We start from the raw sequence: 21,060 nt of genomic DNA, 5'->3' as shown, positions 1-21,060 counted from the left end.
ACTAACGCTTCCATCACCAAACAAACTTTTGTGTCTGGTGTGTTCAAGGACCACGGAACAAAGTGTGACATCTCAGTCATTATTTCAAAAACATTATCGACTAGAGAAGCACTCGGAGAGCGCACTCTTCCGCCCCGCGCCATAGTTCCCCCAATATTGGGATTCACACCGAAATAATGATCCTACATTTTTTGGATTTGTTGGAAACTTGTCCTGTATTTTTTTTCCCAAGTGCTCCGGCCAGTTTTTTGTGGCACAAATGCCGAAAATGGTCCTATCTTGCAACGTTCAACAATCCTTTAGAAAATCCCTGGATCCAGGCGGTGATCTGGATCACCCCCGGAATGTAATCAGTTCTTCCCTAGCCCATTTCCGACAATTCCTGAAAATTTCATCCAAATCCATTCAAAACCTTTCACGTTATTTTGAACACAAACAAACAAACGCAGACAAAAAACATAACCTCTGCTTTGTGCTGCGCTCGGTGGAGGTAATGAAGCATAAATACATACAAATGCTAACAGTAGCGCATGCATGCTGTACAAATCACTCGTGTTATTTCACATGTATAAACGATGAGATGGTGAAAATATGGACAAAATGTGGCCCATTTACCAAGAAAAAAGATTTTAAATCCTTTTTCGGACCACAGATCTGCAGGTCCGTGAATGCTGAATGTGTGAAGATTCACTCGAAAGAGAGAGAGGAGTGCAGGAAGTGGTACAATCACAGCTGGCTTTATCATAATGATACAAGACAATGGGATTCAAAGAATTTGGGGCAAGGTTGGACACCATACTGAAGTGCAGCTCTTCTAATTATGGGCATTGTTGTGTGATAATTACATTCAGGCCCATCTCTTTTGAAGAACACTTCTTCTCCCAAAGGATTTCTCCCCCTCAATGTTGCTCCAAATCAGCGCACAACCACAAACATGCTTTTCATTACAGAGAGGGAAAGGAGGCTGTGAGAGTGCGGCTAAAGCAAATAGAAGAAATATGTGAAATAGGAGTCCAGTGAAAGAAAAAGTGGCAATTACTCATGATATTGGTGACATATCATTTCCGCAGCAATGTTTGTGTTTGTGCAACTCAAATATGTGTGATGTCAGACGGAGATCAGGATGAAACCACAGGCTGTATGAGTGTAAACTTGACCCAAAAAGAGCAGAACAGGATGTAGTACTTCATACAGTTAAAACAAGCTCCTATGCGCAAAAAAACAAAAAAAAACAGAAAAAAGCAGATAGATGGCATGAGCTCATGACGCTTACGGCTGAGTGCAGCGCTCGTATAAACCACAAAAGCTCAGCATTTCCAAATTAGTAGAAGTCAAAATATCAGCCAGAAAAAACCAAATTGCCAAGCGGACACCATAATTACTATTAAGTGTTGAAGCAGCAATCCTTGAAGCATGGTCGCAACCACAGACATTTCTATGAGATGTATGTTAGAGGCTGACACTTTGCAAAATGCCGTTAAATTGCATGAAAACAGACACAACTTCAGAATACGGGCTACAATGCTTGCTAACGCACATGTGACATGTAGGTTAAGGAAGAAAAACAAAACAAGAAGCTCTGCATGAAGACAGATCAATGATGAACAATAAAAGCCACATTATGGACACCAAGAAAGGAGGAAAAAATGTAAGTAGATATAAAACTTGCTGGAAAGACGACCTGGACCGCCTCAACAACCACTGGCACAGAAAGTCCCAGTGCCAGGACAGATTGAGAGAATTGGGGAATTTCTATGTCCAACTAAGAACTCAGGATGGACGTAGAACAAACCTTTCGAGGCATGAGGGGAAATGAGGGGAAATGCATTGGTTAGGTTGATGATTCATGGATCACATCTCTGGTTTCCTGGCAAGAAACAGTAGTAATATATAGTTTTAAATGCTCCAGGGCTCCCTCTGCAGTTCATTTATTCATTTTGCATACCGCATATCCTGTTCAGGGTCACAGGTGGGCTGGAGCCTATCCCAGCTGACTTTGGGTGAGAGGCAGTGACTCGCAGTCAAGTGTCGTCTGTGTCCGGAATCTGTACATTTTTGTCCTCAGAAGAATGCTGTTCCTCTTTGAGGTGCAGGTGGACAGCTGAGTCTTGACCTGAAGAGTTAGCCCGTCTGTGTTGTGACACGGGCCTGCTTGGTTACCACAATAAGCAAATTCCTCACTGCACGGGACAGCACATGAGCAGTCACACAGACAACCATACAAGCTGTGTTCTACGACATCTGAACAGTGCAGTTTCATTTCAAATGTGTGGGGCCGTGAATGCATGAATCACGGACGTGTGAACTGAAAGGGAGTTCAGTCTTTGAGCTGTGCGTCATCACAACAGCTCAGCGTGTTTACAGTCAACTAGAGCATCGGTGAAACCCGCATGGAGAGGAGACGTGCACTTGCACAGTCTGCAGGGACATCAGCCAAATGTGCTGCTGCAGCACCTTAGTATATCATTAAAGTTCACATTCATAACGTGAATTCATGAGCAAATGCGGCCATCTGTCACTGACTAGCAAGTTTGCACAAGACAGAAGGCACGCGCACATCACAAAACTAAAGTTCTGCTAAATAAATCTGACGCTCAATTTTCTGACATGTCACGTGTGACATATCAACTATTAAAAGTGTTGTTTTTTCCCTCCGAGCTGTCAGTAACTGTGCGGTGAGGGTTTATCGCTCACATGCTGGAGCCTGGGCACCTTTTTAGAAATCACTGCGTGCTAATTTCTGTGATCCATCTGGCGGTCCACCTTGAAAGTGATGCACATCAACCTGTTCAATACCACAGATGGATTTATACGTTTTTATGAAAGACGAATGTCCGATCCCAACAACGTATTTATACGTCTTTAACGTTTTTTTGTGCAAGAGGGAAAAAGAGGTGACGACGCAACTCTCCACCAATGGATTTCACTTCTGAGCAATTATAAGCCATAAAGTCGACCACAAGGTGGCAGAAGTGCATTTGATAAAAGCTCGGCAGAGATCATGTGAACGGAAATATCACACGGCAGGAAGGAGGAAGTGGAAGAGCGTGGAGGAGTGCAGCGTGCAGAAGGTTACGCATTGTAGGTCAATTTTAACGCGTGCACACGCAGATGCATGCCCGAGCACACACGTGCACGCGCATAGTTCAGTTCCAAATGTGAAAATCGTAAACAGTTCAAGGTGTTATATTTGGAAAGAAATTGTTATTTTGATGTAAAACAACCCCTTTTTGTGTTGTTTATGCTGTGGTAGAGTTGTTTAGATGTTTGGCCTGTCACAAAAGTTACAAATATTTGTGTCAAAGTGAAAGTTATGCTTGAAATGTATCTTTTCACAAAAAGCGGCTTTTCTCCCTTTTCTTGTTGGGAACTGATATTTTCCTGAAACTTACCGATGTTCTACTGCTGATTACTAGTATGGAAACAGGTAGAAACTTTGGTGAAAATGAGCGTTTAATCTTCCTTTGGTAGGTTCCATGTTTATATCGCCATAGAACACAATATTGTGTGTGCCTTGAACGATCAGTCAAAATGGTGTAAAATGGCCGCTACTGAAGGGGTTGTCTTTTGAAAAATGGCTGGGATTGAATGAGTAAAGTGCTTCAAACCAAATAAAACATACAAATCTAAATATCCAAAAGGGGTAATGAGTAGGACACTGATGTACACACGCACACACTCATAAGTAGGCCGACAAAGTAGGCCTACAAAGTTTCACAAAAATAAATTAATTAATCACACGATAAACAAACTTGATAATTTTGCCTCCTTTGATGCAGGATATTGCCATGATCAATATGTTTTCCTCTTGGCACAAAGCGGGTTCACTCTGTGCTTGTATTCAGCTCCGTTTGTTCCATTAAACAACGGCTTGTCAGTCATACAGCCTCTTTGTCTCTGTGAGGGGAGGCGGGGCTACTAGCATACACACAGCAGAAGTGAGTGTTGCCTCCTGAGCAGCAATGCAAGGTAACGTAGTAGAAATTCAGAGGAGAAAAAGATGCTTGCAAAGCCAAATCCCACAGCCACAGTGTGGGAATGTTTCAGCTTGACTAAATGAGCAAGGTGAACCCATCAACACGGACGAGCCAGTATGCCAAATTTTGTCCCAAAATGGTGGCAACAAAAAGGCAACGCAATGAACTTCCCCACCAAAAACATAACCACGGACTCAGTTTTCCAATGGGAAAACACTACACAGCTCACTGAGAGGTAAGCAAATACAACAAAACAGCTCAAAATGGTGTGTGCTCACAGAAAGTGTACTTTGCTGCATGGCAAAAGAAATGCATCTTTTATAGTCATTGAAAAGCCAGCATTTTGTTTGACAGACAGTATAAATTGCCTGTGAGAAAATACGGTACATATCACAAATGCTAATTCCACAACATTACAACATTACAATTTACATAAATTCCACTTACCACAAAGAATTTATGTACGGTTTTTGCATCGTATTACAGAAGAAATTCTATGTAACATAAAGCGTCAAGTCTTTTTTTTTCAATCAACTTTATTAATGCCTGAAGTCGGTGCAAGTTCAGACTAACACTTGGTGACGCCTTCTGATGCATCACGCTCTCATTGGCTGATTATCGGGGCACCGCCTACACTCTCATCTCATTGGCTGATTATCGGGGCACCGCCTCCGCTCTCATCTCATTGGCTGAGTTATACAGGGCGTACGTGAGTTTGTGTGAGAGACAGGCTTCTCCCTTCAACTTCCTTCCTCTTCGTAGTCCCCCTGAAACTAACTTAAACAATTAAGTTAAGTTACAAATTAAAATTTTGCACACAGCATTATCGTGTAGTGCGTGTGCGTTTGTCTGAGACCAGCTGACTCTTAGACTCCTTGAGTCGCGTTTCGACTGAGGCTAGTCCTCCGCCTCCTTCCTGCCTCCACTTGCGCTCCTGATCAAGACATCTCGAGAACGGTAGGATTGTTTTTGTTTTTCGGTTTTATTCATTTACAGTAATCTTATTTATTACCTTATTTTATATTGGAATGTTACTCTACTATGTTTATGCTAACGTTTTCTTATATTTTCCCACCATATTTGGTGGACTTTGAATATTTTGAAGTACCAAAGGGGTGAGTTTGGGAAGATCTTGGAACGAATTAGGCTATTTACATGTATTTTACGCTTCGTATAACATAAAAACCCTATAACATAAAGGTTCTCGGAACGGATTATTTACATTGTAGGGGCGTCTACTGTAGTTATATATATTTCTTGATGATATATTATTATTTCATATTCTCTCTTCAATAGCCATTGCTCACTTCCAAAACAATCCAGTTTTAAGTCCTAAATATGCTTCACACACTTATTAAACACATTCAAGTATAAAATGTATAACTACTCAACAGCCACACAGCAGTTTGTCTTCTGTTTGGTGTATTTATTAAGCTGTGGCCATGCCTGAAAAAAAAGCACAAGCTATTTACTTGTGTGTCTCAGCACACATCTATGGTGTGTTCAAGGACTGATGAACAAAGTTGGAAATCTCAACGCTTGACAATTTTCAGTGAAGCATAAATGCCCACATGTAAAAACTGTGGGCTTTCTAACAGTGGAACATGCATGCTGTACGTTTTACCTGTATTATCATGTATTTCTTATGAATTATTACTGAAGACAACAGCCTATTTTTGAAGAAAAAAAAGTAAAAGTAAAAAATGTTTTTTTGACCAAAATTCCGCAAATGCCAAATTGGGGATTCAGTGGATATTATATGTTTCCTGTACAACTATTACCATAAAAACTGAGGAATAAAAGCGCAGTTAACGGAAAATGCTTAGTTCTTTCAGGTAAACATTTCCCTTTATCTTTAAAACCATCACTATTAAGCATTACCGTCTGAATGGAATCTGGTTAATGTGCCCATTGAAAAAAAAAAAAGCATATGCCTTTAAGGCCGTGTACAGTAGTGCATGTTGAATGGATCCTGACACTCCATTAAGGCCGTTTTCATTCAGAGAAGTTAAGAGGGGGTTGTTACTTCCCTACTCCCTTTAAAATATTCATCTCAGTATCTCTTTCCTTGCTTTTTCTTACAAATTAATCCATGCATGAGGAAGGGGGATGCTATTTTTACACTTGAAAGGGATGTTTTAGCTGAAACATAATGGGTGAAACGACACTGTGCTGTGAAGGTGCAGTGGAGCGCATTAGAATGACATGAATGTTGCATTGGCAGTTTATTTGTTGGCTGTGTGATCAAACACAGTAGCTGAAGAATCGAACAAGTGATAAATGAAAGAAAGAAAGGAAGAGCATGTGTTTATTTGAGGAGGCGTGCTTACGAGCAGACAAGGTGAAGTGTACATTGTGAAGACAGAAAAAAATTAGAAGGACAGACGTCATGAGTACCAGTAAATGCAGACAAGGGAAGCGAAGCTCGAGGCAGAGTGTGTGTCTGCTTTTCGGAACATCTGGGAGCCATCAGGGAGCCAGGAGGAAAAACGCTGGACTCAGCTGAAAGCCACAGCTCTCCTTGTTGTATTGCCTGCTGCATGTCCAGCTCACACCTTCCCCCCAAAGACACAAAAAGGAGGAGGGCTGCGGATCCTTTTACACACGAACGCCGACCAGCCAGCGATGGAGGCATTAACGCTGCCATATTGATGTCTATGTGGAAACAAGACAGGCGCAACAGCAGAGTCAAAATGGCATTGCTGTATGAATCCGCATTATTGGCTACTTCTAACGACCAATTCTGACAAATGGGTCACGAGATCCAGAAGCTGGTGCTATTTTTCATCATCTTCCGTGGATTTGTCTTCTTTTTCTGGGTTTTTCAGGAAGTGACAAAAACAGCATTTTTGACAACAAAAAGCACAACGTCACACGCTTGTGCCGTGTGTTTACGGAAGTACACATTGCCTCAATTTGTGCTCTCCTTCGGTCATCTGTGACAATTTCAAGGATTTTATGCAATGGAAGTCAACATTTTCTTAACCAAATGATTAAGATTACCGTAAATTCCGGTGTATAAGGTGCACTGGACTATAAGCCGCACATGTCCACGTCATAAAATGACACGCGTGCACGAGTCCATGAGGACAAGGTGACTCTTTATTTGACAGGAGCCAAACATGAACTATGACAAAACTCATGGAGACCTTGCCGACCCATTGGAAATCGCAGTCATTACTCAATCCAACGGTCTGACTCACGGTGTCATCTTACAAAGAAAGCTAAAATCATCACACAGTAACTTAACACTCAAAAGGTAACTAGTAAATATACAAAACAAGTACCGATACATTTTTAAAATAACAAAAGCTAGTTTAACTTCTATGCATAACACATTACTCCAAGCAGAGCGTGCAGTGGTGTGCTGGGGGAGCAGCCTCAAGAAGGACGCCACACATCTGGACAAACTGGTGAGGAAGGCAGGCTCTGTCATTGGCACTGAGCTGGACAGCCTGACAGAGCAAATGACACTGAGGAGGCTCCTCTCCATCATGGACAACCAGCATTGTCCAACATACAGCATCATCTCCCGACAGAAGAGCAGTTTCAGTGGCAGATTACTATCACTGCCCTGCTCTAAGACTGAGCAGATCATTCCTTCCACACACCATGCGCCTTTTCAACACAACAGAGGGGGAGTGATAAAATATACGCACAGGACTGGACCTATTACCTTATGTATCTGTTCCGTATTTACTTATTTATTCTTATTCTGTTTTCTTATTTATCTCTCCTAGTTTGCCTTGTTTGTTTTATTTTTAAGTGATTAAGTTTATTATGACATTTTTTGTAGAGCTGATGGAAATGTGAATTTCGCTTGGAGATTAAGAAAGTATCTGTCTATCGATCGATCGATCGATCTAAAAGCGATGCACCAACACGAGAAGACAGCGGGCAGTTTACCGCCATAGATGGTCATGGAAGATTTTACCTCTGCTGGCTTTCTCTGGAAAACACAAACAGACATGGAGTTTCCTGTGTGGTCACAGCAGTGGGAGCACATGGTGGCAGTCGTCCACGTCTGCACCAAAATGGCACGGCTCATGTGATGGCATGAGCGGAAATGTCAGTCACCGAGTCCCAGTGGTTGCGTAAAGGGTAGTCTTCACTTTCTCAATGGGAGCGCACCGCTCTCCACAAGCAGTGTATTCCCGTAGCGTGTCCCCATTTCACTGTGAAACGCACAGACGGACACATTGTGGGTGAATGGGATGTGTTGAGACAATAGCAGACTGGTTCCGTAAAAGTAAACACATGACTTTAAGCATCCCTTTGGTAGTTAGATTTGATTTTTGTGAGGGAAGTCATAAAGTTCAAAAGGTCCCAGGATAATACCAAAATGTAAGTAGAAACGAGACAGTAGTTATGTTGCTGTTGTTTCAGGCTGCTTAGTGATAATGATGAAGCTAACAATACGACAACACCTCGACATAAATTGACCCATTTGCATAGAAATGACCCCTTAGATCTCACATTTTACGTCAACTTAAACAGGCGCTTTTTAGTAGTAAGAAAAACACAGTGGGCCGGGACTTGATGAATTGTTGGGTTTTTCAACCCGGGTAAAAGAATCCTGGATAATGTGTGGTTTGTGTTTCCCCCGCACCTTCAAGTTCAGGATATTTATTCAAATCAGAAGGCCAAAATGTGGACAAAAGGACAAAAATGCGGCAAGATCTCGTGGCCACTTGGCCTGGTATGATAATAAATCACACAATAAATGAAAATTAACTGTATAATTTTGCCTGCTTCTATATTTTGCCATGTGCATGCATGTCTGCTTTCCTCATCTCTCGCCTCCAAACCGGCAGGAAGAAAGTTCACTCTGTGCATTGGTTTCAGCACCTCGGCGCACTTGTGCCATAGAACAATGGCATGAACAGAGTGAGTGCAAAAGAGTGTAGCGTAGTAGAAATTATATTCATATATTGTAATTTGTCATATGTTTTTTATGTTTTCATTGTACTTTTCTGAAAAGTAAAGCGAAAAGCTCGACTCATCTCGTTCTCGTAGACCCAATCTGGTGCAGCGTGTCGTCTTGTGAGCCGAGTGTTTCGTGGCATCCCTCCAACAGTGGTACATTTTCTTCCTCTGAAAATACACTTACAAGAGTCTTCGTCTTTTGTTCCATTTTCCAAATGATGGAAATGAAGCTTGTTAAAATGAAATGAGTTTGTTGCCACACACCAACGGAGACATGGTGGCTGAACAGAAATAAAATAATAAAATAAATAACTGTTTTCTACCAATCTTCAGCAACCCACGTCCTCCTACGGACTTTTTTTGAGAAACTTTGGGCTCTGGGTAATTTTTTTTTCTTAAAAAATATACATTAGGATGTGCTGTGGGCCAATAACGCTGTGTTAGAAGGTTGACAGATACACTCTTTCTAGTGGCCAGCATGATTTTAAGGTAATCATGGTTTTAGTAGAAAAATAAAAAGAGTACATCATCACATTACATTAAATCTCAATCACATTTATCGCATGAAAATTAGCAATGCCCTTACAAGATGACTCCAAGTATCGTCCTGAACCCGTAGAACATCTTAGCCACATGGCGGTGTACTGTACATGTTTGCAGCAGTTAACCACGGACGCTGAAAACCTGGCATCAGTATTCATGTCAGGGACAGAAAAGAGATTTCTTCAGGGGCCATTTGTACAACACCACTTTCTATCAAATCTCTAACATGTCCAATTTCTGTCGGTAATCCCTCGCTGAGGGAATACATTGACATGTAAATTGTCTCCACAACAGCTGAATGGTTATTAAAAAGGCGACCCAGGAAATTACTTTGTTCAGTTCCAAATGTGAAAATCGTATCTTTACATTTATGTTATATTTGTAAATAAATTATTTTGATGTAAAACAACCCATTTTTTGTGTTTTTTTATGTTGGTATACTTGTGTAGATATTTGAGCTGTCACAAAAGCACAAAATATGTGTCAAAGTGAAAGTTATGTTTGAAATGTATCAACACAAAGCTGCTTTTCTCCCTTTTCTAGTGGCAAACTGATATTTTCCTGAAACTTACCTACTGTACTGTATGTTCCACTGCTGATTACTAACGAACTGAAAACGATACAAATACACTTTTTTTCTGATGAAAGACAGGAGGGAGTCTAATCTTTCATTTGGTAGGTTTCATGTTTACATAGCCATAGAACACAATATTCCGTGTGCCTTGAAAGATCAGTCAAAATCGTCTAAAATGGCCGCTACTGAAGGGGTTGTCTTTAAAAAAAACGGCTGGGATTGAATGAGTAAATGATGGTCGTGACGGTCGAGCGATTGAGACCAAAAGAGTGGCGTCTCCTCTGCCTGAGCCTTCTACGACGCTCATTTCCACTTCCACGGTGATGACTTTCCTTTTCTTTGTTGCACTGTTCCTTGAGAGACAATGAAGTGTAAAAAGTTTCCTCACTGTGGCTGCAAATGCACACACTGCATTCCCGTGTGTGGCAAAGTCTTGTGTCTACAGACCAAACGTAAGTTTTTAATTCATTTATGCCAGCACATTCCTAACCATGAAACGTCGTAACACGGAGCATCCTAAACCGAGCACTGCCTGTACTTTATTTTAACACTCATGGACATACATTATGTAAATGTAACCAACAGTGTACTGTAGCAATGGAGACCACTCTCTTTTCTGTACAGCTTTGTTGGAAGGCAACCAAGGTGTATTGCACCAAGCTGCTGGCTCCTACTTGACAGAGGTATATCATGAATATTTTTCATCTGCGCACATACATGTACATGTCACATCAATCTCAGAGGAAAGCCCACAAGCACAGTAAGGGTCACAACCCCTGGACTGCGGTGGAACAATGATTAGTAAAGGCAGAGCGCTCTTCTGCCAGTGGAATAACAGTGCCAGCAGTGCCTTGGATTTGAAAGGGATAGTTTGGATTTTTGACATGAAGTTGTATGACATCCCCATCAGCAGTGTAGTGCATCAACTATGACTTTTCCCCCACTTTGTCCCGTGAGCTGAGTTCTGGTCAGATTTCGGTGATGAGGAACACAGTTCCGGTTAGTTGGTGGGGACACTTAAGTAAAGAGTTTGGCTTCTCAAAACAACATGCGTTCAACAGAGGAAAACATTTGCATCACAAAAATGCCTCATGGAAAAAAATGACCTCACAATCGCTCTGCGTTACTTTCTCTCCCATCGTATCAGTGCGCGTTCATCGCTGTGTATGTGTTCCACAGAGTTCACATGCGCGGATGCGATGCAAAAGTCTCGTGTCACAGTCGTCTTCATCCTTGTTTCTATGAGGTTAATCAAGACTTTGACTAAGGGTCTCCAAATGGAACGCCTGATCTTAATTTCAGACCAACCTGTGTAAAAATCCTTCATTTTCAGTGTTTTGAAACTCACATTCTGACAGCTGGGAATAAAATAAACATTTTGCTTGCTTTTAAAGAGCCCGTAGCCATTCCTCGTCTCCAAATGGTTCAATGACAGCTTACTTTTACAGTGGGTATGACTATTTTATGGGTCATAACCAAAAAATCCTGGAATGCGAAGGTTTTAAGAATGTATGCTGGGGGATGGTGAGGTCAACCAATATCCTGGTCCAGTCAAATTGTTTGTACTCTTTCTAACACACTAAGTTTTATTTCTTTTGTGATTCCTATTACCATCCTAAATCTCTACACTCTTCACCTGCTCGACACACTAACTCTGCACTTGACCCTCTCCTGGCCTTTTCATGTCAAGGCCAACCCTCTGTGGCCCTCTTAAAGAGGTAGAGCGTCGATGACAGCGTTGATGCTCCACCGGCCCAAGAGTACGAGGAAGAAACACGGACATTGTCCTCATCATTGTCATCATCAGCTAGATGAGGAGAGCCAAACTTGAGTTGTGTCTGTCCCCATCAGGCTGGCTGACAGTCACAAATGCATCTCTTATTCACTCTACTCATCAATTATCCACAGGCCAAAGGAGCCCTGAGAGGCAAGAGGCTACAAAAGGTCCCTCTGCACGCGTGGTGCTCCCCTCGCCTCCTCCAAGGCTCAGCCTTCATCATCAGTGTTCTCCTGCACTCCCTCTGAGAACAGGAGGCAGCTTGTCATCTTGCCTTTTTTCAACGCTGATATGTGCACATGTCAAACATTTCATGCTGAGGTGAAGGTTACATAACCTGGCCAGCAATGACACAACGCTTGGAACAGCATCCATCTGGGGACTGGACACTGTCAAGACATGCCATGTTCTATTTAAATGTGATCCCTAATGTCATTGGTTGCATCCTGCTGAAGAGAACATGACCGACACTGACAAGTAATACGACAACACTTTCTCATGTAGGACCATTGTTTCCTCAACTAAAGACTTCAAGTTTTCGTCACAAATGGAAATGCAGCTGTCATTGAGAACGTTTCGCAGAAGAGGGAGCAACCAAACCAGATTTAGCGTGACATGTCCATGTGTGTAAGAGATGCGGCTACAACAACCGGTCGCCAGTACCTTAGCTAATCTTACCAGAGCAGGCAGCCAAAAACAAACCTGGTGAGTCAGCTGCCTCAAACAAGCTCAGGCCAAAAGCTTCATTTGCACGATATCTGACTGGGACACGCAGTCTGACAATATTATATCTTGTACTCATCTACAGTATTTTGGAAAATGAAACTCTTTCACTGCAGTCTTTATTCCACTTGAGTCTCCAAAATCCGTGCATGTTAAATTTTGTCCTGACTATGACTATGGTGAATTATGACGTCATACGGATAAAGCCGATAAGATTAAAATTAGCTCCAATAATAACCAATAATTAAAAATAAAAACTATCCAATGAGGCAAGCTCTGTACTGTGGTGTGTGCTGCACACCTCCCCTGAGCTCACTTGTAAACAATCATGGTGTTGATCATGTGGGACTTCTTCTCAACCACCTGAAATGCACGGGATGAAATTGACATCAGATCATGTTTTATGCACAACAGGCATGAAGTAAGTTATCAGATGGTGTAGCACACGACACACAGCTAGCAAGTAGTGCACTCGCTAGCACGTGGCGCACCTCTCCTTACTGGGACAAAGAGACTGCAAGACTTACAGGAGGGTTCGCTCTGTTCATTCCGCTATAGAACCAACATGCCCAGGTATTGAGACAGATGCACAGACTGAACCGTCTTGTCATCCAGCCTGATTGGCGGAGAGCGAGGAGGAAAACAAAAACGGATGCACGTGTAAAAACAGTGAGGATGGCAAAATTATCCAGTTCGGTTTTATTTTTCGTGCCGTGAATTGATTTGCTACTTATTTTGACAGGCCCAGCTTTAGTTCAGCAGTGAAGGAGAACAAAAACGGACCTATCAAATCCCGACTGGCATGCTTTAAGCCCCTTCCATACACTCCTCAAAAGTCGCTATGAACGAGACAAAGTCCGGTAGCATCAACAGCCATACTGCATTGCTGTGCCTAAAAGGCAATTGTCACTGTCCGACAAGTAATTCAACAGCCCATCAGACAGTGGTGAGGTCGTTGCAATGCATTTATCTGAGTGCTTTGTGAATCACAGTTGTGGTTTTTCTGGGTTCTCTGTGAAAGACACAAACACATAAATGTAGGATCAACTGCTGCTGTTTTCCTGAAGATAATCACATGAGGACCAAAGAGATGAGCATGGAGAAATTCTTACAAACTGCTGGGCGGCGAACAGCAGGCCAGTTACATGTCAAGGATAAGTGTATCTAATCATCAGAGAAAAGAGGGGTCCGGTTCAGCCAGCAGAGAAACTCGCTTACTCCACTGATACCTCACAGTAAAATGGAGATAAAACAGATCAATAAAACTCAAAACGTAAAAAGCTCAGTTCTCTCCATCTGCATCGCATGCCGTTTTTGCTGCACACCACAGTAGAAACACACTGAAGTACATTTCAGTCTGCCTGAGGCTACAAAAGTGTTTAAACAGAAGCAGCAGCAGCAGTAGCCCATTCTTCCCATACGGTGACCTCCATCCTTCTGAGAAAGGAGTACAATGCATAGAGTATTTGCTTTGTGACACTCAAGGTAAACAAGAAGCTGATGCTGGCCATGGTGAATAAGCCTTCACTAATTACTGTTCCTGAGGGCCTGACATACACACACATGCAAAAAAAAAAACAGGTCCAGCTAAGTATTTCTACATCTGTCATCACTGCACAGCCATGTTGCAATAGGCCCTTGACCCTCGTGAATCCTCCTGTGCAGCAGCCAGATTCAAGGCGCATTTTCCAAACTGATGTTGGCCAGCAATCAGGCGCACCTCCTTCAATCGAAGTCTCCTTAAACCAGTAATACTGCCTTGAAATATAGAAATTATGACACGTGTCTTGAGAATGTAAACAAATGTCAATTTAGCTGACTGAGTGATTAACTACAATCTAACGTCCATACAGTCATGGAAAAAACGATAGACCACCCTTGTTTCCTCAGTTTCTTGTTCATTTTAATGCCTGATACAACTAAAAGTACCTTTGTATTGTTTGGAGAAAAGCTGTATCTTGAGAACACAGCAGACAGAAGTCATAGCCGAAATGCCATGTTTCCCCTGCACTAGCCTTTGTTACAGCACTGATGACACAATCTGGATGATGACAAAATATCGTCTGTAAATAAAACCCATTGCAATTGCACGGTCTGAAAAAAATAAAATAAAAAAAAAAAAACACGGAAAGGGAGAGCATGATGCTGGGTAAATGGCTAAAGGGGCGTCCGGCACAGTGGCTGAGTCTGCGTGCTGAACGAGCAGCAATTGAGTCTTGGGCAAGAATAGCAAAGCTTGACATTAGCTCATTAATACAGGCAGGTCAGATACAATGATGAGTTATATAATTGCTACACACTCCCAATTCATGAGTTTAGATTTTCACACTAACAATTTGGAGTCAGTCAATGGTGTACATACTGCACCAGTGCATACAATTTCTCTTTCACTGACCACAATCTAATGAGAGCCAGTAAAAAAGATGTAACAAGGATTATGATAGTAATGCTCAGTTTTGGATCGCACTGTATCATCCTGGGACGCTATGTCACATGATAATGCATCACCGGTACAATGTTTTTATTGTAGGATTCATTTTTTTCACAGAAATTATGTGTGCCTAAGAAACTAGTCGAGTGTTCAAGCAAAGCATCCACGTTTTGATGACTCACTCTCTGTGACGAATGGAGAGTGGCTGTTTTACAGTTGGGACACTAAAGACAGCTATACTCAGGTGAGAGTGAATACGTCTCATCTGTGGGCAATGAATGGATTCCAAAGTTTAGTAGCAGGACAATAGAAGTTCAGAGATCCACCATTTTCCAAACAGAGTTCAGAGAGGGAAGAATGAAAATAACAAAATGACAATTCAGATAAGACAAACAAAATGTTCACATCTTCTTTTTGCTTTGAAAAAGAAGAAGAGAAAAGTATGCATCTTATGATTTTTGCAAACCGATGTAAGTATCCCAGGGTCCTCCTCCAGGGTTGACACACACAACGTTTAGGATTTGGCGAGCATTGTGGCTGTCCAACTTAAAAAGCATGCTTCCTTCTGGCAATCATTCTGTGAGCTGAAGTACACAAAATCCTCAGAAATAATTCAGTATTCAAAATGTCAAAAAACACGATGTGCAAATGAAGTGGAGACATTCAAGACATTCAATTCATTGGTATATACTGTATGTTTATGTGTTTATGTTTCTTATGTTCTTATTCTTTCTTGCGTTTTCTTTCTTTTCGTGGGAGAATGAACAGAATAAGATTTTCATTGCATGGTATAACTGCTGTTTTACCATGCACATGACAATAAAACTCTCTTGAATCTTGAAGACACGTAAATATATCCAACAGCTACAATTCTCTTCCCTTGACATACTCAGTGTGAAGTAATTTTCGATAACAGTCACCAAACTCAAGGTTTCCAGGCCACTGATGTTGCATATAAAAGACTAAGAATAATTAATGGAACTGTCTGCAGTGACTTGAGTATAGAATGAGTGATTGGATACTGCAGTCAAGTAACTGTGTCAGTTCATAACAAGTCAGAGTACAGGTGTCCTCTGGTTCCGTACGAGTTCCGTTCCTAGACTGTGAAGTGCAGTTTTGGTGTAAGTCGGCTCATGTTAGGGCTGCAACTAACAATTATTTTCTTAGTTCATTCATGATTTCCTTAGTTGACTAATCGAGTATTCGGATAGGACCAAATCAAGATGTTTTTATTCTTTCTTGTGTTTTCTTTCTTTTCTTGGGAGAATGAACAGAATAAGATTTTCATTGCATGGTATAACTGCTGTTTCACTATGCACGACAAAACTCTCTTGAATCTTGAAGATGAGTCAAACACAAATAGTTAGCGGTCACTGTCAATCACTGTTTTCCAAAGTCAGAGCTGATGTGTGTGTAGTATATCTTGTTTTCCTAAAACGCAAAGATAATACAATTGTCCCTCGTGTATCCCACTTAATTGGTTTGATAGGTGAATTTCCACAAAGTAGGATTTAATATTAATATTTTCGTAGTTAAGGCATAGAAAACCTGCTCATGAATTTCTAAAAATGTTCTTTCACATTATTAGAGCCTTAAAATAACACCCCTAAAGTCACTTTTAACCTCATATTATCAAATACAGTAGACACAATAAGCAAAAAAACTTGCCTTCTTGAATGAAAGTCCAACACCTGAAGGTTTCATTATCAACTCCATAAGCCCTACATTTCAATGAAGTCCAATTGAGAGAGCAAGCAAGTGGACCTTTCTGTGAACTCCGTTTTCAGCTGAGGCCGACAGAGATTCAGCCTGCTGGCCTAGTCATTAGCTTCTCCACAGCATGGCTCCAAAGCTTTTTTCGGCTAGTGGATGCCAAATAAGGCAGCCAATCCTGCCAATGTAAACATGAGGAACTCACTGAGACCACAACAGAAGTATTGCTTCTTTCTGGCACTTCTACACTCCCATTCTCATCTGTAAAAACAACCTACATTTGTCAGCATGTATCTTGTGCCTTATTTTATTCCAAACACAAACACCCATTTAAATGGTACAACACACAGTAGAAAACAAAAGTAGCTTAAAAAGGATTTTAAGTGCTTAGATGGCTGATTTGTAAGTGTAATGACAAGAAGGATTTACACAATATACAAGCAGGGAGGCACAGTTTGGAGTGTCTGTGCTGACCTGTCGGTCATGCAGCCGACCGTATTGCCCCTTTACCACGGCAGGGCTCCACCTGGAATTTGGAAAAATCCTGGCACATTTCCACCAAATTTACCCGGATAAAAAAAAAAAAAAAGCTCCTGATCACACATTTTCCCTGGAAAGTACCTAGTTGCAGGGTGAGTCTACAGGGACCAAATTTGAATACATTTTCAGAATCTTTGAAGTGTGATGGAAATGTAAACCTCATAGATTACAGAGAATAATTTTACCCGGGTAAATAAATTCCTGGAAATGTTAATGCGGAGAGGGCTTATGTGAGCTGCACGGGAGTTTCTATCAGCGTAATTATTGCTTCTGTAACATGTGTACATACTTCCCCACGGGTTAAAACCACTCAATCAAAACCACTGCCTATTGTGAGTATAAATAATACTGTATGGACTTGTTTCACACACACACACAACATATTAACAATATAACTGTCTGTAGCTTATCACAGTAATTCCATTGAAAATGCTGACATACTGTACATCCACAACATGGACAATCGTTTTTGTTATAAAAAAATAAGTTACAAATTTGCATATGTCATTGACACAAAACACTAGAAATTATTGTTTAGACAAGGTTGCATCAAACAGTTTTTTCACCATAAGGTATCAGGAGATTTTTGCCGGGGGGGTGGGGGTGTTTGGTTTTTTTTTGGTAAAAAAAAAATCCAAGTTCCATGTTCTTGATGAAGAAAAAAAGGGTTCATATTGTTTCCTGTCCCACACGCGACAAACTGAAATACTCCCAAAAAAGTCGGTTTCACTTCAATGTATCACCACTTTACTCCTCAGCAGAGAACGACAACGACGAGTGTCCCATCCCAATAAGAAAAAAAGCAAAAAAAACTTCTAAGAGCAAGGAATAGAAAAAGTCCAGAGACGACTCCTTACAGGCTGAGTGCACACATGTGAGAGAAAGAGAGCAACAGATGCTTTTAGTGATGTAAGAGTGTTTGTAAGACATTAGATCTCTTGTTAGGAAATATGTCTGTACACATACATTTGAAAGGCATTCATTGGTGAACTGTTGAAGTCATTGTTTATATTGTTATATTTTTTAGCTATTTGTCATACAACACTGCTTTTCATGATAGCGACACTTTGTTTCAATAAAAAAAAAAGTCTTGTCAACATAGGACTTTGTTTACATTGATTGGTGGTATCGTTTGCACGCCAAAAATGTAATTTAACTTGTTCTCTCATATGTGATCATGCAAAACGATACAGTAGATCCCCACTTTTCGATCAACATTTGCAATAAATGTAACTGCTGTAATGATTAGATTAGATTCAGCTCTCTTCAATAGGGATCACACACTTATTGAACACATTTCCATGTACAAAATGTATGGATACCCACCACTACTGAATGATCATGTAAGATGATCCATAAAGCGATAGAATTGGAAGTCAAAGTGTAGATGTAGTGTAGATATCACTTTTGTGTCACACAGCAAAGATGGTGTGTTCAAGGACCGCCGAACAAACTATCATCACTATCAAAAAAATATCATCAATGAAGCATAAAGACATAAACATTCCTTATAATTACGTATTATATATTTATAGATTATTATTACTTGGGGTGAAAGAGATGAGCCTTCTGTGGGAAAAAAAATGCCCATTTTTCAGATAAAAAAATAAATATACAGGTATGTATGTGCGAATGTGCGAGGATCCACTGTATTTGGAATAATTATGGAGTCACAACTGCTAAGCTCACGTCATCAACTTTAGGAGTTTTTAATGGTAACATTTTATTAACACACCACAGTTTATGATTGTAATATTTTCATATATTGCCATACCTGACCCTTCCATATGATTAAACAACTTCTAACTAATAATAATGATGTGCTGCTGAGTGGGTGCTGCTTACCTCTGCTTCAGTCTCTTCTGTGGGAGTGCTCTGGAATGACAATTGTTTTTAAGAAGTTTAATATAGGATCGTACAGTAACTGTCCAAACAATATACAGTGTGTCCACTTATTTTGTCTCAAAATGTTACGGAACAAGCAAAAATGTCAAACAATTTCCAGAGTTAAGTGAATTTGCGCCCACGTTTACGTATGGCTAAACTGCACACCCACTTCAAACTCATTGTGTTCATATTCATTTCTATGTCGGTTTAATGATCCCACTGAGACACTGACTGACACAGGCATTACCCACCTCATTTGTTTGAATGGATTTAATGGAGTGGGACAACGCAGACATAAAGTTACCGAGGTCTGACAATTATATTCAATTATGAAACCAGAGTCCAGCAGCAGCAACTGCAGTTACGGCGCGTTCAGGTCAAATTAAATTCTGTCAGCCTTTGTGCTTGTGTGCTTCTTCGGTATTCTGTTGAACAAAAACAACATTAAAGCTTGTCTCAATTTTGCCAGAAAACATTTTGATGATCCCCAAGACCTTTGGGAAAATACTCTGTGGTCTGACGAGACAAATGTTGAACTTTTTGGAAGGTTTGTCCCCCCATTACATCTGGCGTAAAAGTAACAGCACATTTCAAAAAAGCACATCATACCAACAGTAAAATATGGTGGTGGCAGTGTGATGGTCTGGGGCTGTTTTGCTGCTTCTTGGACCTGGAAGACTTGCTATGATAAATGGAACCATGAATTCTGCTGTCTACCAAAAAATCCCAAAGGAGAATGTCCGGCCATCTGTTGGTGACCTCAAGCTGAAAGCAACTTGGGTTCTGCAGCAGGACAATGATCCAAAACACACCAGCAAGTCCAAGTCAAAATGGCTGAAGACTTTGGAGTGGCCTAGTCAAAGTCCTGACCTGAATCCTATTGAGATGCTGTGGCATGACCTTAAAAAGGCGCTTCATGCTGGAAAACCCTCCAGTGTGGCTGAATGACAACAATTCTGCAAAGATTCCTTCACAGTGTTGTAAGAGACTCATTGCAAGTTATCACAAACTCTTGATTGCAGTCGTTGTTGTTGCTGCTAAGGGGGGCCCAAACAGTTATTAGGTTTAGAGGGCAATCACTTTTTCACACAGGGCCATGTAGGATTTTTTTTTCTCCTTTAATAATAAAAGGTTTTGTTTAAAAACTGCATTTTGTGTTGTCATTGACTGATATTTGAATTTGTTTTATGATCTGAAACATTTAAGTGTGACATGCAAGAAAAAAGAAATCAGGAAGGGGGCAAACACTTTTTCACACCACTGTATAATTGTAATCATCAATTGAACAATATAAAAATAATGCATGAAAGTACGTCAACCTTTTGCTTAGTTTGGCAATTTAAAGCAAGCGTGACAGTCATGATGACAAGGTTGGGTAACAGGCAACAAAAGTGTGTTGTCACTACCAAACAAGCGTGAGTGCCCTCTGGTGTTTTAGACAGCACACACCGCCCTCACTAGCATGTTAACTCACTGATTTTAAAGTATGTTAAGGCTTGTCATCACATGGAAAACATGTGTTTGCCCTCTTTATATAAGCAAATCTAGAGTGACGCTAATAGCATCATCACCCCAACACACAATCTCACCTGTATATGTTTGGGTCCAGCAGCATGGCAGTGTCCTGCGGCAACTGGGATAAGTGCACCACTTTCGTCTTCAGTTGAGATCGCTCGGTTTCATTCACCCACACGTCAGGCAGACTGTAAAAAAACACATCCAGAGAACATGAGCCGTAATGAGGAGGAGGTCATGATAACTGGGCCAGCATGACTGAGATGGACAAAGAGAGCCTTTGGCACCAAGGCCACATATTGCACACATAAACCCAAAGAGGACAAACCTCTGTATCACTCTAATGTAAATCTGCTGAAAGTGCATGCATACAGACCAAGTGTTATGCAGTTATGCATTATGAGAGCGATTCGACATATCAGGCACATGTAAAAGTACCTCTTCCTCACCTTTC

At 41.0% G+C, this 21,060-nt stretch overlaps 1 protein-coding gene across 5 annotated transcripts in view; it reads right to left on the bottom strand.

The window, feature by feature from the left end:
* The window catches only part of LOC129180958 (zinc finger protein aebp2-like), a 167,288-nt gene that overhangs the window by 120,765 nt on the left and 25,463 nt on the right, over positions 1-21,060 (bottom strand). For 2 of the 5 annotated variants that reach the window (XM_054775409.1, XM_054775413.1), the window contains exons 7-8: positions 20,681-20,794; positions 19,050-19,079 (exon numbers count right to left, since the gene is read on the bottom strand). In XM_054775409.1, coding sequence (XP_054631384.1) covers positions 19,050-19,079; positions 20,681-20,794 — 144 coding nt within the window. Of the gene's footprint in view, positions 1-7,645; positions 8,153-8,173; positions 18,065-19,049; positions 19,080-20,680; positions 20,795-21,060 lie in introns of those variants that run through there. The other 3 variants (XM_054775412.1, XM_054775411.1, XM_054775414.1) reach the window with 3 other exon arrangements.

This window comes from Dunckerocampus dactyliophorus, chromosome 5 (assembly GCF_027744805.1).
Source record: "Dunckerocampus dactyliophorus isolate RoL2022-P2 chromosome 5, RoL_Ddac_1.1, whole genome shotgun sequence".
NCBI classification, from domain to species: Eukaryota; Metazoa; Chordata; class Actinopteri; order Syngnathiformes; family Syngnathidae; genus Dunckerocampus; species Dunckerocampus dactyliophorus.
Note: the sequence above shows the minus strand (reverse complement) of the source record. Positions and strands in the feature narration are given on the sequence as shown.